At 44.2% G+C, this 18260-nt stretch overlaps 2 protein-coding genes across 7 annotated transcripts in view; one reads left to right on the forward strand and one right to left on the reverse strand.

The window, feature by feature from the left end:
* LIMS2 (LIM zinc finger domain containing 2) overlaps positions 1 to 18260 on the forward strand; it is a 317098-nt gene that overhangs the window by 246477 nt on the left and 52361 nt on the right. The gene's annotated exons all lie outside the window — the stretch shown is intronic.
* The window catches only part of DGKD (diacylglycerol kinase delta), a 97313-nt gene continuing 79924 nt past the window's right edge, over positions 872 to 18260 (reverse strand). For all 4 annotated transcript variants that reach the window (XM_075068579.1, XM_032801639.2, XM_032801642.2 and 1 more), the window contains 12 exons: positions 17342 to 17452; positions 16497 to 16593; positions 15036 to 15143; positions 14278 to 14391; positions 13679 to 13813; positions 10269 to 10420; positions 9025 to 9136; positions 8783 to 8875; positions 8272 to 8391; positions 7833 to 7950; positions 6382 to 6512; positions 872 to 5225 (listed from right to left, as the gene is read on the reverse strand). In XM_075068579.1, the coding sequence (XP_074924680.1) occupies positions 5136 to 5225; positions 6382 to 6512; positions 7833 to 7950; positions 8272 to 8391; positions 8783 to 8875; positions 9025 to 9136; positions 10269 to 10420; positions 13679 to 13813; positions 14278 to 14391; positions 15036 to 15143; positions 16497 to 16593; positions 17342 to 17452 (1381 nt within the window). In that variant the 3' untranslated portion in view covers positions 872 to 5135. The remainder of the gene's footprint in view (positions 5226 to 6381; positions 6513 to 7832; positions 7951 to 8271; positions 8392 to 8782; positions 8876 to 9024; positions 9137 to 10268; positions 10421 to 13678; positions 13814 to 14277; positions 14392 to 15035; positions 15144 to 16496; positions 16594 to 17341; positions 17453 to 18260) is intronic.

Here is an 18260-nt window from a genome sequence, read left to right on the forward strand (position 1 = left end):
GGAATAACTTGTTGCAAGGTTCTTAGTCTTACAAACACATTGATCGTTATCTGATTATAGAGTTGGAAGGAGAATGGAGTAAGAGCATGGCCTATGTCATTGCTCACTCAAATCCCTCTAAATTTTTAGGTTTGAAGTTTACAGATTCTTTGTGTACTTTTGATTGCAACTGATTTCTACATTTCCTGGGGCAAAAAGTATGTTTCTTGCTTTACAAATACATTTTCGCTTATCTCCTGAGTCTAGAAACTGTGTCCGCAACAAGCTGATGATCTAGGAGCCTGCGCGATCAAGCTAGAGATAAGTTACAACAGCAGCTCAGAATTCAAAAAAAATTGATGCAGAGCTATACTAGATCACAGGAGGGGAATAACCTCATGTTTAGGAAGGTGTTGGAATTTTTCTTCGTCACTAAAAAATACAGCTGGCACTTGAAAGGGAAAGGGGACCTAAATGCCTCTCAAATCCCCAAGGGGTTTATGCCCATTCTAGCAGTGGGTCTTATACCCACAGAAACTATGCAGCAGCATTTGCAGTGTTAGAACCAAGGAATTTAAATTTTTTTTCCTCTTTACACTTCCTGCTATAGGAATTTGTCTAATAAAGTTCAAATAAATACTTCCTCCTGATTAAGCTAATGTGATGAGGAACAGCTATAAATTAATGGACCCAATCAGAGCTATGATGGCTTCACTTCCTTAATAACTCGCAACCCACCACAGAAGCAGCTTTGAAGCCTCTGAGCTTTTGATGTCATTCAGGATAAAATAATTGTCCCAAAGCAGAGCTTCTTGTGGGGAAAGAGCAATAAGTGGACTTTGTAGTCCACTTGCATGATGAAGATAATGAGAGAGGAATTCCTTTCCAGAAGTTCAGAAACAGGTTTGCTTTATATACAAGAACAACTTATTTACAACAATCAACAGCAAACTATGTACATAAAATACAAGAGGCGTTTCCATGGCAATCACTGTATAAATTATGATAATAAATAGGAGGGGAGCAGATCCCATTCTTAAGGCACAAAACCTTCTTTCCAGGACTGTACAGGGATCCAAGTGCTTCCCTATGCTTTTGACAGGATCACAGGAATGGTATGGACACCCCTGAGGAATAACAGTTGGTGGGCAGCGATACAGACATGCGATTACTGCTGACAGCCTTATAAACAATATTATTTTTCATCTTTCTTTTTTACAGTACACAAGTTTCTGAAAATACAAATTTTTTTTGTGTAAACAGTCTTTCACTTTATCACACAGCTCATATATGCATCTTTAAATAATACAAAAATAACAAAAGAAGCTTTGAACAGGAGTCAGGAGCAGTCCAAGAAATTCTGGGACTAAGCGGCTCTGTACAGTCTGTGAGATTCCTAGCTGCAGAGGCGCCTTCCTAGAGATGGGATCTCTCTAGTGAAATGTATACTGACCAAGTCTTCATTGTCTGACAGAGTACAAGTCACCACTAGAACTACACAGAATAAATAATACACTTTACCTACACTGAACAGCTGGCACACGCGGCTCTTGGTCGAATGCTTATAGTCTAAGCACTGTAAAGGAACTCCAGCAAAACAAGTAAGACCATGTTATAAATAAAAACCCTTTCCTTCCCCAGGAGGCCCACACTAGGACGTTGTTGATCAGCTAGTGGGCAAATCTTCCTCTAACTCATACTGCATGCAATCGCAAGAATTGAATATGGTGACAGGGCAGAATATGCCACCAATGAGTAAATTTCCACTGCAATGCCTGGTAAACGAGGCACTGAACTTCCATTATTGGTAACAGACACCACTGCCCAATTTGCCACAGTAAAACACTGCTCTTCCCCTCCCAAGTCATTGTCAGGCAATGGAGTGATGAGGCAGAAGGTGACCAAAAGCCTTGACACTAGTAACATTTTAATTAAATGACTGAACTTGTACAAGAGAGCAGTGAAATTCTAACTTTTCCCAAGTGGGTGTTTTCCTTGACAGGGCAGGAGAGTTTTGTTTTTGGCAAAGTAGCAGTGACTTTTTTTTCAGTCACGTTTTCCTGAGTTGTCCAAGCCATTTTCTCTCCTACAGAAAAGCTTATCAGATACCAGAGGGACAACTCCAAATAGGTAAGCTAGAACCTCAGTCTGACCACCCAGCACATGGAGAGATCTTTCAGTGATGCTTGACACCAGTGCTCCCGTTTTAGGCCCAGAGCCTGAGCTATAGAAAGATGGCATTACTCCCAGTGGCACTGAAGTACACCCTCTCTTTAGATATGTACCTCATGCACAGCCAAAGGCACTCGGGTTAAATATAAGATCCCATTCTCTAACTCTTAAAAGGAGGCAGAACGTGTGTCTCCACTCCCATAGGATGCTGCTGGAGGATAGCTAATGCAATGGAGAGTGACACTGCTATAAGCGTATTCAGAAAAGTCACCAATGAAAAGAAATATATTGGGATACACAGAGGGAAATAAAGAGAGCAGAGTTTAACTCCTTGACAAAATGGACACATTGCCAAAAGCAGATGCACCAGTGACCTTCAGTCCTCCTAGGATAAGTTGTAGTTCTAAGGAGTATGTCTGAACAGGAGGGGTCCTGCTAGGATCTCACCATCAGTCTGATTAGGAAAAAAAATACAGAGGAACTGTACCTATTGAGACAAGAACTGAATCTATCCAGGACTAAGTAATGCAAGCATGGTAAGCACACATTGTTCCTCTAAAAGAAGCATAATCAGCAAGAATTGTGGTTCTTTCACAATTTGAGCAAAAAGAGAGAAATCTTCTTTCCTTGCTGCATCTTCCACCAGAATTATCACATGGTACTTCTCTTCCCTGATGTGTTCTCCTACCTGTGTACACACTGCTACCAACACACACACTCTTGAAGATATCATGAAGCAGGTGCTACTTTGTTATCATCAGTAAGAATGAAAATGTGCAGCAATACTCTTTATTAGGTCCTACGGCTTCGCTTACCAGTAGATTTTCCTAACACTGACACAGGCCTTGATCAGCATCCAAACAAGCAAATGAAAGCAGCTGTAAGAGAACTATGATTCTTACTTGTTCAATACACTAGGGGAGCCAATGCAGCAAGACGGCTTTGTACTAATAATTTAAAAAAATCACCGTGGAAAGGGATGATAGTGAAAAGTAAGCAGGGAGAAGCCCTGGGAGCAAAGTTGCAAAATTTCCTCTCTCTGCTCCCTCCCTACAATGGCTTATATCAGGTGTTTTGCTATGGGAATCAAGCATAAGCAAACCCTGATGTCCTCTGTTCGAAAAAGAGACGTGTGGGGAGACATGAACTGGAGAGAAAACAAGACCGTACACTCAAGGCCCAAATAACCCTTGGAGTAATTCTCTTGAATTCAAAGGAGTTGGCACTAGGGATGAAATTGGCCCATAGTCTCCCATCACAGAAAACATGTCTGACACTGCAGATTCAGTTAACTATACAGACCTTATGAAGAACAGGAAAAAAAAAAAAAGTTGCTCTCAGAAATTAAATTGTGTGCCACTGTGTATGTGCTCATTTTGCTGTCTATGGGCAGGATTAGCCAAGTGCCACTCATTTAAAAAAAAACACAAAAAACAAAAACATACAAGAGATGTAACAAAACAGTCCTCCCCTCTTTCCAGCTTTTTGGTGCTAACTGCCAGCAAGCCCCCTCCCCAATGCTAATCACACAAACTGAACTAGGTCTGCTCGGCTTTGGGCTTCGCCAGTCACTTGACAGAAGTTAATCAACAGAACAGGAATCTGGATGCAGTCTCTAACCTCTGATTCAGAAGTGCTGATTTTCCCATCTTCCACATGGTGGCATCAAAGGCTAGTTGCCAAAGGGGCATCACTTTTCAACATGATGCTCCTCTGCCATGTAACACTAACTCTAATTGCTTCTTCAAAATCCCTCAGTGTTCCAAAGCACACGCTCTCTTAGTAGCAGGTACAATGCCATGAAGAGTAAGTGACCCTGTTTCCTTTGGCATCCACCAGCACTGTTCTGAGAGAACAAGGCAGCTTGAGAGAGACAGGAGGGGGAGCAGCAGCACAAAGACTTAAATAGAGGAAAAGATGCAAGTTTCAATGACAGCTTTGTATCCTTCAAGAGAGGGGAGTGTTTTCTGCCCTTGTATACAAATTAAAGCCACAGGTCTATTGTTAGTATCCATTCACTTGTGGTTATGTAAGTGGCACTGACCTGAAAAGACGACGCTCCTAACCGGCTCCAATCTGGTGGCTGACATGCTGCTCCCCTAACAAGGTGGGTTGAATTGTTTCTGTATCCCATTTGGCCAATTTACCCCTCCTGCCATGAGTGGCTCTTCCCCCCAGCCTCCTAAAGATGAATAGTGAATGGGTGATTTAATAAGTGAACTGCCTGTACTATTTTTGCTCTATCATCTAGGCATAAGGGGCTAGCCAGAGAATGTCCTCTGTGACTGGCTGGAATTTTCACCTAACTCCAATGCCTGTGAATTTGGCTGCACCACCATCATTGGCTGAAGAAGGACAGACAAAGGCTGAGGGTGAGACTGTAGGCTGGTGCAAAAGGCTGCAACCACACGCATTGTTTGTTGCAAGGCATAAGTGAGAGAGAGAGAGAATCACTGAAAGGGCAGACTTGCACTGGCTTTGAGCTTCTCTTGCAGATCACATGCAATTGAAGGATGTATCCAGAAGGGGGCTCCAATAGGCCAAAAGGACAAGCGTCACCCCATTTGAGCAATATCAGATACAGCTGTCACATACAGACCAGTGGGAAAGTCTCGGATCTGAAAAGACTATGACTGGCCAATACATCTTTTGCCCTGAATAATTCCAATATGATGAAATCACACACTAAAGGTAGCTATGTTGCAATTGTCAGTTGTCCTGCATTGTCACCAGAACTAAGACTTCCCATGTCTAAGGACAGAGTTCTTCAAATGGCTGATGAGTTCTCTTCTGGGAGGCTCCACCTCCCTCAGCAGATAAGGTGCCTCTTGCTGGATGCAACTGTACCCCACATGAAAAAAGGTAGCACCATGACTGGCTGACATGAACTCTGAACAGTGACAGTTCTGAGCATAGCTGTTCTCGGAGGTGAATGCTGTGCAGAAGTTAGGGGGAATGGTAGACACAGGCTGTGAAAACAGAGGCTAAACCTCGCTGACAAGAGTATTCCGGCTCAGCTCCTTGATCCCGTGTAATATCCTCTTCATGTGACCCACTTTGGTCACTCCCAGGTCCTAGAAGAAAAGAGGAAAGCACATCTTAGATCACAGAAAAAAAAAAAAGAAACCATATGGAAAGATTACATACCTTACAATCATATGAATGCTTAAACCAAGCATCAAATGCTTACCAGAGTAAGACAAAGTAACCAACAATCACAGAACTGACACAAAGCAGTGACTAGCTACAACTGCAAACCATGTGGCCAGCCCAGATGCAAAATACATGGCTAGCCAGGAGATCAAACCGTGTGCAGAAAGGACTATATATATCCCAGGGAACTAAGTCAGCAGCCAGCCACAAAACACATGGGTAAAGAACACAACTAGGCATGGATCACACAGAATAACTATGGGAACACTCAGATACTATGCACAGAAATCACAGAAAATAGTTAGCGATCATGCACAGGAGTCATATTATCACTTGTATATCACATTAATCACTGTACACACAGAACATAAGGCAAGTCACAAATTAAAATACTATGGACATTCATTTATATCACACACAACTCATGGGCCACAAATACTCTTGTATCACATGCAAGTCACAAAATCAGTCACAGATCTTCCCAGAAAAAGCTTCTCCTGATGATGGGAGGAGTGCTGTGATGTATTGCAAAGTGGGTCTGCGGTACTGTTTTCTCTAAGGATATGACTGGCTATTCAACAAGCAGCATAAGCAACAAGTCTCTGTCCAACTGTCTCATCTAAGACTGTGGTTGTTTCTTTTTAAAAGCAAATGCAATGATCTGCAGGCTCTCAAATATAGCCACACACTCAACTCCAACTAGTCCAAATCGTGACTCACACTGTAAAGGGCTGGTAGTGAGGTGAATATTGAAATCCTCCTGTTACATAGTGCTCTGAAATAAAGAGATTCTCAACAATGAGTAGTTTGGGTGTTGGATTGGACCACAACTTCAGGAAACTGGGAAAGAGCTGGACTGTTGGCCTATGGGCTAATGGCTGACTATTTATTCTAGCTTCCTACTATACATTTTAATTAGGTGACCTGAGAAGAGAGTAGAATGAGGCCATGATGAACCCATTCATCTAGCCAAAGCCACAGGGAACGGACGGGATGCAGGCCATTTCCAAGCACATTCAGCACAGAAGGCCATGCAGATGCAGCTGGCTATTTCTGATGAGCTGATCATGAAAGTACCTTGAGGTCCCTCCGTTCGAGATGCAGGAGCTCAGAGCCCCGGACGTCATGCCGGATGAAGATATCCTTATACTCACAAAGACTGAGATGCTCAAGCCAGGCCGCAACCTCCTCCGTTCCCCAGAGGTGAACTGTCGGAGATGGAAAAGCAGGAGTGCATTGAGTACCCAGAAGCCCAGAGGAAAGAGAGAGTGAGAAAGAACACCGACAGTATCCAAAACCAAAAGGAAAGCCAAGGGAGAACGTCAAGCAGGACCACAACCCCAAATGAGGGAGAGGAGGACTGACAACAAGATCTATAATCTCAAACAAAGAAGGAGCTCAGATTAAAATCAAAGCCATTCTCTTAAAAAGAGACTAGATGTAATGAACCACAGGAGTCTGTTTATGTCCATGTCCAGTCACTGCCTTGCTGGGACAGAAACTTTACCATGTCTAATAAGAAACTCAATTTCCCTCCAATTAAAAAACAAAACAGAGCCATGCAAAATGTTTAGGAGAGAATCAGGCCCAGGTTAATTTTCTATTGTTCTTTTAGAGTAAACAGTACATACTGACACTTACATTATGCTTTACATTCATGGCTCATTAAGTGTTTTATAGACAATATGTAAAATCATGCGGGAGGGAGGACTGGCAATGAACAGAGTGACCTCCAGCTTCCAGATTAGTCTCTAAATATGAGAAAGAAAAGTCCCCACAAACCCAGTGGAGAGAGATGTCATGGAGGAAAGAGTGACAGGACCCACAATTCCATGGAAGAGGACAGTACCCATGATCCCACAGAACAAGTAGTACTCCCAAATTTTAGTGGCAGAGAGTCTTCATAGGTAGAATATAAACCAAAAATCAACTAACCCAATTGGAGAGAAAGTGTCCTGATAACAGTCAATTTGTTGGTTTCATGGGCCAGTTTTTATCATACTGACCAATAGGATTAGAGCTCAGGGTGCACCAGTGGTGATGCAGGATCCCCAGCCAATTAGACATGAGACTTGATTAAACCCTAGGGGTGAATCAATGAAAGAAACATCATTAACCACATCAGGGAGCATCAGCAGTGGGAGGATTGGAGTTATGCGGATTTGGGCCCCACAGTCATTTTGATTTCTAAAAGCCTAAGTCCACTCCCACAGCCCTCCCAAAACATTCCAGAAAACAGTCCAAGTCTTGGTAGACCTCTTCGGAGGGTGCCATCAGTCTGTCTTTGGGAATATCCGCTCAGTGCAGGGTGTTACAGTTCAAGAGAGAGCACCGCAAAAAAGCTACTTTGCTAAGTGAAAGAGAAACACACTAAACAGAATGTGAGTGTAATGTGTGAGTGAAAGTACATGAAAGAGGAAAGAGAGAGAAAGACACAAAACGGAGACACAGGCAGAGGAGGGGCAGAGTGTGTGTGCACAAACAGGAGATGCAGGGGCACACAGAGTGAATATACAGCCAGTTGGTACCAGGCAGTCCCAGGCTGCTACGAGTCTCCTTATTCTTGTTGTTCTTCTCCTTTTTAAACTTGGTCACCAGTCGAAATTTGCCACTGCGGCTGCGTTTGGAATAATCCAGCATCTGGTTCTGCAGAAACACACAGGGAAATCAATGAAACTTATGTCTCAAATCCATACCAACTGAATGAACCTAGCATCTAGTGCAGCTCAGAGTCCTCGTGGAGAGGAAAGAACTTCCAATTTCATGGTCGTGAGAGGGAAGAAAAATGGTCAGTTCCGTGTCAACCCAGGGACCTCTGGCAGTAACTCCATGGAGTTTTTTTCTGAACTGATTCTGGCTCACACTGTGACCCACCCACAGGAAGTCACTGAAGCAAGATGAGCAGAGCTAACTAACTAGGACAGCACCTAGGGAAACAGTTTTGTTCCTGTATTTGAGAGTTATTACTTCATCATCACTGGGCTCCATGAGTTGCCATAGCCAAGGGATGTCTGCTAGCTTCCTCAGCTGAATGTCCATGTCTGTCAGCGCTGCTAGGAGCTGCTCCTTCTGTGGGGGATCCAGCTGCTGCATCAAGAGACAGAACCAAAGGCAAACAGCATTCAGAACCACAGGCTGGAATGCAGAGCATGCTATCTCTTTCAGAATATTTTTAAAGAAACCACATATCAAGACATTCCTTTCTAGACAATATTAAGTTTCCTCCCTCTTAAGGAACCAAAGCTCAGAGCTAACCAGCCTGATTTTGTCGTATAATGTGTAATGTTACCAAACTATGGAGGGAATGGACGGCACAATTTGTTTAAATCCCTCTGGTAAAGTTTGCACTGACTTGTTGCAAAGCCAAATGAGTCCAGGGGCCACCAAATCTTGTCTTCGTGCCATGGCCACAGTAAAAGAACAGAGGAAGTAAATGCACTGAGGGAAACTACCTCCAACCCTGTCCAGCCCTCCTTACCAGTGCCATCTTGCCAGCCAGCAGAAGCTCTGTCTCACTATGCAGGGCTTTAACATTATTCACCATCTCTACAACAAGGCTGCAGTTCAGACCCTGTGGCAACAACAAACATGTGTAAGGGCCAGAAAACACAGCAGTCAAATGGCTAGAGGGAAAGGAGTCTCAGAGAAGTGAACAAGAACCAAGTAGAAAACAGTAACAAAATTGCAGCAAAGCTTAAGAAACAAACTGCCTAGAAGTACCTCTGTCGATTTGGATTTGGCATATACTTTGTCCATAGATTTGGAGCTAGCATTGACTGCATGAGCAAGTTCCTGTTCCATGTCTTGATAGGACTGGGCTATCTCCCGAATGCTGGGGAGAGAAACATAGACCATGTCAGCTGATCCTCATTCTTTTCAATTCCAATGCCATTCTGGGTGCTGAGGCTATGGATATAGCAGCATGGCAGTGCTCATGTAGGTAACCTGACCTCTGGCAGATCAGTTCCCGTCCAGGTGATCTGCCATGGATAGGGCAAGGCAAGCAAGGCATCCCTTTTATATGATCTTATGAAAAGTAGCACAAGTCTAACCCTGGCACGTTTTACCAGACCACAAGCAAGCACTGCCCTAAGACAGCTGAACTGATTGCAATACCTGTACTTGTATGTCTAAAGGGATTTTTGAAAGAATACACTAATTTATACACTTTGGCACTAAATTGTGTCTGAAAATGAATGCATACATGCAATTACTTACACAAATGCAGGGCATGTGCACAAAACTCCACATGTGCACATTCTCTTTTGCAAAGCACAACTTAGGGCTAGAGTTTAAAATATGGCCCTATACTACACGTAGGCTGTGATTTCAGCAGCAGCTATGTACATGGAAGTTCAAAGAAAACTTCTGTGGTGTTCTGCTCTGTGCATTTTCTCCTAAATGTTAGTATCAGTGAGCAGGACATCTGCGAAAAGAGTGCAAGTGTGTGTATTGGTGTGAAAGTCCTCTTTCACGAATCTCTGCTGTGGCTCTGGGTTAAAGATCCCCAGCAAGTCTGGCTTCTTCCCTGAGAAGCAGCTGTTTCACTTCTGACAAATTCACTGGCAACATCTAGGGCTAGAACAACAGATGAACCTAAGTCCCCATGTTCTTTAAAAATATAAAATTAACCTCAGCCTGAAAGAAGCAACAAAGGGAGCTGTGCTTGCTTGTGTCAGGACTGAATTTGGTCCACAGTGACTGAAAAAACTTCACTTTGTAGATTTAAATTCTGGTGCAGCTGCAGTAGCACAATGAGCAGATGAAATTATACACTGCTCTAGGCTATTCCCAGGGATACAGATGAGCACTGCAGGTGATAAGACAAGACAGACAGCTTTGGAAGGAAAGGGAATGTGACAACAAGCACCACACTCAGAAGCCAGGAGGGGGCCTCGTGAGCCCAGTGGAACAAGATGCCACAGTAGGACTGTGAGCCCAAGGAAAAGAGAAGCAGGTCTCACCTATGAATCAGAGTTCCTGCTGCTTGACCAAACTGGTTAATCTGGGTGGACTCTTCTTCAGACATGATCTCTGGGTGCAGGGAGAAAGAGGAGGGCCGGGGCAACTCACACTTCTGTTTATCTTCCCAGGACTTTAGGGTGCTCTCAAATGCCTACAAATAAGGAAAATGCACTCAAAACTACCTTGCAAATCTCCCAGAGAAAGCATTTCAATGTTTACTCCATCAGCTTTCCCACAGGGACTGTGTCTGTATTACAGGCAGGGCTGGCAGCACTGCTGATTATGAAAGTTGCTTGACACTCCCCGTTATAAGACCCTCCTGTTTTCAGTTGCTTACAACTGTGGCAAACATTTGGGCTGAAATTTCCCAGGCTGGACATTCGACTCAGACTCATTCCTTTTTTTCTGTGTTGGAAAATTTCAGTCCAAACAGTTCAGATATTCCTGAGAATGAGTTTAGGGAAAAATGCATTGTTTTGGCCATGTCAAAAAATTGTGGCCACCTTTTCTTGGAGAAGCTTTAGCATCCCCATACTTTGGAACAGGGACTTGAAATTTGGTAGGGGGTGGCCTTTATGTCAGGAACAGGCATTTTGCTTTCCCCATGAAAATCCACACAGGTATGGCCAAGTTATAAGCCTTTGAAAAACTATAGGACGCACATGCTCAGTAGAAACTTGCTAGAGCTTGACAGGTGACGTCCTTGAAGATTCCATCCACACTGGGCATACTCCAACTTGGGACTGAGCAGGCTTTCCCTGGCGCCAGGTATCAGAACGGAGAGCAGGGAGTGACCCCACCCTTGCTGGCAAGGCAGCATGGAAAAAGAAGGCTAAAAAAGTGGGGCTAGAACATGACCTCAGGGGGTAGGGTATTGAGAGGGGGTAGGGCGAAGGCTGGGACTGGGGAAAAGACAGGTCTGGGACAGGGTGAAGGGAATGGGGCAGAACGGACCAAGCTCAGGGAATGGACAGAAGAGTCAGGGCCCACTAGAGCACGCTCCCATCCAGAGCCTGGAATGGAACCCAAGGTTAAGTCTCACCGTTTCTCTGCTGTCATCTAATATCTGTGAAACCCACTACCAAAGTGTCTGTCCATTCCCCTCTAGTGCGGGTCCATACAGAGGATGACAACCTACTATTGCTATCAGTTACTCTGTTAGCTCAAATGGCAGAGGTCTAAGTGATGAATCTGAAATTTCCAACCCCGCTGATGACCCATGTAGGTGTCAAATACTAGAACTGTTTTTCCAGTTTGCTTTTTAAAAAAAAACAGGAAATGAAACACACAAAACTACGTTAAAAGAACACGAAAAGTCAAGCACTCAAAAGCTAGGGAATGCCAGAATTAAGGTTGTCTGTGTCACCTTAGTTTGCCCTCCCTTGTGTATATACATTATGATACAACCTTTAATTACATGATCATATACTAATTTTCCACAGGACTATTGCTCTGCTTCATTCAGTGCACAGGATGGGCCTGCTCTGGGGATGACGGAGGGTTGTGTAGAAAAGTAGATTTGTCTGTAGGCTCCCTACATTTGTTGCAGAAGTTGGAAGGTGTGTACAGAATGAAACAGGGGACTGCAGGAAGAGAAAGGACAGTTTCACAGTTAAGGCCCTGTCTTTGCCACTGAGTTCTTAGCTGATGCTGGGCAATTCACTTAAACAAAACTTTTCACAGATGATCACTAACTGTGTCTTCCTTATTTTCTGAGTGGCCAACTTGGTACCCTGGAGTCTGCTTTGCAGAAGTGTTGAGCACTTAGAGCTGCAACTGAAGCCAGTGGGAACAGGGCCTTGAGCATAGAAAGTGCTACAAACGCTAAGCAGTACGAAGAAAAATCAGACCCTAGGTGTCTCCAATTGGGCACCCAAAATGAGTGGACACTTTTGACTGTACTCTCTCCATGCCTGCACCCCCAGCTGTAAAACAGGGATGAGACCCTCTCACCTTGAGGGGGTGCTGTGAAGATAGAATGATTAATGTTTGTGAACACTCAAGTGATGCGCACCATAGAAAAACCCAGGAGGAAATTAGCACTACTCTCTTAGTAGTGTTCAGTGGACTAGAGGGTCATCCACTTTGTTGCTGCTGTAGGCCAAGACATCATAGACACCAGGGACTCCAGGCACCCCTCCACTCCCCCCAGAGGCTCCCCATGTGCCACTCTCCCCTCTCTCTCTATTTAAGGGACTCTCTGCAATGGTTCTTTCCCCCATATGCCAGGGGCTTTGAGTGTCTCTTATGTTCCCCTCCCCACACCATAATCTCACATTCTCCCCCCCCTCCATGTCAGGGGCTCTATGTGCTCCCAATTCCACCCCTGCTAGGAGTTCTGTGTGCCTCCCATTTCTTCACTGTCCTCTTTCCCCTTACCATTGTCCCCCATTGTTTTCCCATGCCACAGGCTCTGTGCAACCCATTCCTCCTTCCCCCATAAAATTGGTTTTGTGTTCCATCATTCCCCGATTCTCCCAACACTCCCTTCCCCACCATGTCATGGGCTCCGTGTCCCCCGCATACCTTGGGGTCCCCCATTCTCCTACTAGCCAGGGGTTCTGTTTGCCTCCTCCATTGCCTCTTCCCCCATACTAGGGTCCCCCATTCTCCCCACAGCCTAGGGTTTCTATGTGCCTCTCCATTCTTATATCTTTTCTTTTGGTCAGGGACAGAAGACATTCAGGAGATCAAAATGTTAACCTCTACTGAGAGCTCACATGGGGAGTGTTGTTACGCTGGAAGGTGTCAATAGCTGGGCTCAATGGTCTATAGTCAATGTCAGAGCTGGCTGAAACTGCTGAGTCTGCTAACCAGATGCTAGTGGCTCCATGTGTCCATATTTCCTTCTTCCAGATTTCCTCCAAATCACTGGGGTTCCGGACAATGATGCCTAGAACATTCCCTCAAATTTTGGAATTGATTGGGTGCAGCATTCAAATATTATCATGTTACAGACAGAGAAATGCCGTTCAGTTGAGTGTAGGACCTCGCTTCTCCTGGCCAGTAAGGCCTGGAGCCACACACTGAACAATGAAGAGAAAACAAAACATTTTCTAGCTCTTCATTAATTGAGTCTCATCCATCCAGTGCACAGAATGAGGCAGGGGTCCTGCGGAAAAAATAGTATGTGATCATGTTATTAAAGACAGTATTCATACACACAAGGGGGCCAAGGTAAGGTGGCATGGGCAACCTTAATTCTAGCATTTCCTGTTTGCTGAATGCTTGATTTTTGCAAAGTTACCAATATTCTTTTAACAGTGTATATGCGTGTGTGTATATATAAAAGTATACATTGCACACCTGATATGTATGTCTTTCTCTATAGTCTGTCAGGTTATTGCATTCCTCTCTGGTATATATATGGTGTTAAAGTACATGTACTGTACTGCAGAGTTACTCTTACCCTGTCTCTCGTTAGTGTCTGTGCCCTGTTCTTATGAACAATCCAAATATAACCAGGGGGTTGAATCCAGGCTTCTCCATCCACTTGTACAGGCACTCCCTCATCTCCCAGGATTGCTATCTTCACTGTCCGGCACTGCGAGAAATAAATGCATTAAATAGGTCCCAAACGACAAGACATGTTGTATACATTTCCTCTCAAAATGTTTCCCTATGTCTGACAGTCTTCTTCTAATTGCTGCTGGTGGGGCTGGACCACTTGATTCAGTTCTTCCTGTGCAGGGCAAACTCCCTTGGGGCCGTGGCCTCCGATGCATCATGCCTTGGGTTATCTCACGGATTGCCGTGCTAGTCAGTGTTTCAACTGCCACAATCTATCCAGATCACAGTGAACAGTGGAAAACCACTCCATGATCGATACCATCTGAAGTTATTAGCCCTGATCCCTGTAGGCCCCCACATCAGGACTAGGGGAGTCTAAGAGCCACAGGCTTTGCATTCTCTGCCCTGTTGGGACTGACAGCAAGCAGCCTTCAAACTAAGTGTTCTGGGTGAGCGAAGCATAAGGTTGGCCAAGAAGTTCACAAAAGCAACAGATACCTGTGCAATCCGGTGATGCTGTAGATTTATCACTCGTGACACTGCCATCTGCATGCTACCAAACACGGCTACCACCTCCAAGATCTTGTCATCAAAGGAGGGGGCTGTAAATGTCTAAGCAAACACAAGGGGAGAGAGAATTCAATTCCCATATTTCTCTGTGTTAGAAGAGCTTCCTTCCCTCCCATGGATGGAGGTTTGTGGCATTCTCTTTTGCTCTTTACTCACTATATAATTAACAATGAGGCTACAAGGTGTATTCTGAAGTGATCCAGGAAGGAGAAGTAGTCTCTGTATTCCCAATGGGTTTCCAAAAGCAGCTAAAGGATCATTCCTGCACAATGATGACACAAGCCTCTACACAACATTCTTCTTATTGGACTTAATTATCTCTATTATTTGAGGTCAAAATTTTGGAGCCTCACGCAAAGCCCACTGAAATTTATGGAAACATTGCCCTTAAATGGGCTTTAGAGCAGGTCTTTTGAGCGGATAAGAACAGGGGGGCATGCCAGAGCTCATCTATCGCGCTTCATGAAAGTCAGAAGGATTGGAATAGGATCTAGCTCCAGTATGAACCCCTGTGGCTGACAAGTTGCTGAAGTTTGACTTTTGGGTAGCCACACATTTCAAAGAAAAACCTCAGCCAGACACGCTCTTGTTCCAATCGTCAGGTCTCAGGTGCTACTGGTGCACTCAACAGTAAATACTGAAGAAATTTGTCATGTTCCCATTTGCCACCTTCAAGGAATACTCACATCATCTTCTTTGGTGCCTCCCCAGAAGTTAGTGCCTCCAGCATAGCTGGGAATGTTGAGTACAGCAATCCCCTGAAGACTGGGTAAAGGGATAGGACGCCCATCACACTGCACAGAACAGAAGATCATGTCACATTTATAGCTGTGCTGATGTTAGCAGGCAGCAATTTTAAAGCCTCTCCAGATTACTCAGTCATCACTAGGCAGACTGCTGAAGAGAATAGAACATTGTCAGGACACTGCTGAGGGCACAGTCACTGGGCTGGCACTGAAGCACACTGCCTGCATAACTGGATGAATTCCTAGGACTACTGGCCTTGTCTGCACCAGGAAATTATATCATGTTATAATATCAGGGCTCAAACAGCTAGTACATGCCCATATGCTGTCCCGGCACTTCTCTGAGTGACTGCCTTGCTTTCCAGAGTCTCAGCTTTTATTTAAAAAGAGAAAGCAAGTCTCCAGTTGGTATGGGGGCAAAAAAACACTCAAAAATGTGAGCCAAGAGTATTTGATACAGAGAGGCATAATAGCTCTTGGGGTAATGAAAAGCCCTATTCATCTCACCGAGATGTTAACTCTTGATGCCTAACGATAACAGTTTAAATGGCAACATTAATTACTTCATTCCTCATGTAAGAAAGAAGAGGGAGGGGCACAATTTCCCATGAGGACTGTTTCATTCTGGTGACACAAGCAGGTGTCACCACCCCTCTTTTCCCCCAGTCAAGCACGAGCCACAGCTTAGAAATGTAGCAGAGCTCTAGGGCACATTTAAGCCCCAAGTGAGGGGGTGGTTCAGCTGAGAGACCCTGGTGGAGCCAATGGCATTGCGATCTCACTTTGAACATCTGTACAATTTGCTGTGAGTGGTATTGCATTTTGACGACTCATGGATGGAGCTAATGTTGTGGGGGAAGCCTGGAAGAATATCACCATTTTCTTCCCCAATCTGACCCCCGAAGAACATGTGTTAACTAATACAATGTTAGACAACCAGAGTAGATAAGGACAATGGTATTTACAGGAGATACAATGTTAAACACAAAAACCCTTGTCTTTGCTGAGGGCTAAGTCTTTGCTCAACAGCATGTTAGTCAACATTTTCTAAAACAATGTAATTTCCTATTACGAGCACAGATTGCATGTGTGGAGAATGGGAATATCTTCTTAGTATCAGCAGAGGCTACTTTCATCAGACTGCGGGTTGACGTATGCTAATAGTGCCATGGGGTTGGGGGTGGGAACCCCAAGGACTGAAAATGGAAATGTTCCTCTGGAATCAACAGGTTGGGTCAGATTCAAGGTGACTGACAGAGATGCTGGAAGGGCTTTCTGTGTTCAGTTAAAGACTGATAAATGATGCTAAAATAAACGTGCTAAACCAGAAGCGAAAAATTAAAAATTGACTGGGATGAGAGAAGAAGAGATTTAGCCATGTAAGGGCATTTTCTTTCTCACCTCCAGCAAGACTTTTTGCTCCAAGTTCTTGTATGTTCTGTGTAGTAGCTCCTTGGTCCCGAGCACTCCATACCACATCATGTTTTTAGTACGACTTCTTAGAGGGGCAAACAAAGAAACAAGAGATAGAACAGTCAGCATGAGGCACTGTCGTTTACTGTCTGATTGCAAGAAAAGATTATTTCAATGATACCTCCCAACCCGTAAAAACAAGAGTCCTCCTCTTTCAGAAGACACAAGAACTGGAAATTGCCACCCCTTGCATTCTGAAAAGAGGCTGCCCTTGAAAAAAATGAAACAGGAATTAGGGACAATCCACTAACATGGGCTGTCAGAAACATGTGCAGATGCTCCCAAGAGGGAGATGCAGCCAGTCACACACATCACTGAGCTAAAGGTGTTGCTGAACGTTGCTCAGGACAGAGAAAAACCTATTAACCGCAGGTTGTCTGAAGGACCCTGTTTCTATACAGGTATCCTGAAGACTATAGAACTTAGGCCTGATTTATAGGGCAGGGTGTGGACTTAGAATGCAGTTCCATGGCATTTGGAGTTGGGACATAATTCTTTCGTAGCTAAAAAGCAGCCATATGAGAAAGGCTGCTAGTGAGGTAATGAAGTAAATGCCTGAACCACTGCATTTAATCCATATCAGAGCTAGCTACCTGGATCTCCCATGTTATCTACAATGTCTTGAATTAGGAAGTAATCAAGGTGAAATTACTCATGCCCGTTTCAGATGACCAGCTTCAAGGTGCCATAGTAGATTATAAACTGTAATCACTTCTGATGCAATCACGATAGACCGAAAAGACCAAAATCTGCCTCCCAAAGAACTGACCTACCTGCACTTCTCTGGGTGCTCATCACGTTTGTTGTTGAAGTCCAGAGAGATCTTTGCATCCAATCCAATTCCAAAATAATTATTCATGACACACTTCTCAGTGTAACACTCTCTGTCAAGTTAAAGAAAACAATTTTTGTTCAAGTGACCCATATCTCTTACATCCCTCTCAGCCATCCCACATCTCCTGACACACAGATGGTTGAAAGAAGAGGAGGAGACCAGCAGGATCTTCTGTAATCTAGTGAGAACTGATTCAACTACCTCATAAGAAACTTCATAAAGAGCAGTCTGGACACACTGAGTTGGGGTCCAAGGTCCTGTGGATTCTGCCAATCCCAGGCCACAGAATCTGCAGTTGAATCCACTCCTGTGCCCCAGAACTGTGCTCAAGAGTCTACGATTTCATTTTGAAAATGTTACATTTCTAGCCCTTATGGCTGTGAAGAAAACCTCGCAAGTGTGGACAAAGTGTAACTGACAAGGTGATAGTTGCCTGACTCAGAAGAAAGCCTGAAACAATAACTCAGTGTGGTCAACTGCTCAGCTCAATGGGGTGAAACCTAATGACGATGATTTAAATATCAATATTTAGCTATTTTACTGCTAAAGATTTGAGTGGAAACATCCAAAAATGGGTTTATCTCACAATTCCAAATTCTTTCCCACTCCCTTTCTGGACACCAAAAGGCCCAAACATCCAGTTAACCCACAGCCAAACAGTCCAGTTTTCCCCCTGTGCAGCTTCGTCAGACATACCCAATACAACAATCTGCAGCACACCAATTGAAAATTTAGGTACAAGGGCAAATGAATGTGATTTACTCTGAGGACAAACACCACAGGGGGATGGCATTTGTCACTTTCACAGCTCAGTCAGTGACAAATGTGTCATTTTTGCATTTTCATGAAGCTGCTGC

This window comes from Chelonoidis abingdonii, chromosome 8 (assembly GCF_003597395.2).
Source record: "Chelonoidis abingdonii isolate Lonesome George chromosome 8, CheloAbing_2.0, whole genome shotgun sequence".
Lineage (NCBI taxonomy): Eukaryota > Metazoa > Chordata > Testudines > Testudinidae > Chelonoidis > Chelonoidis abingdonii.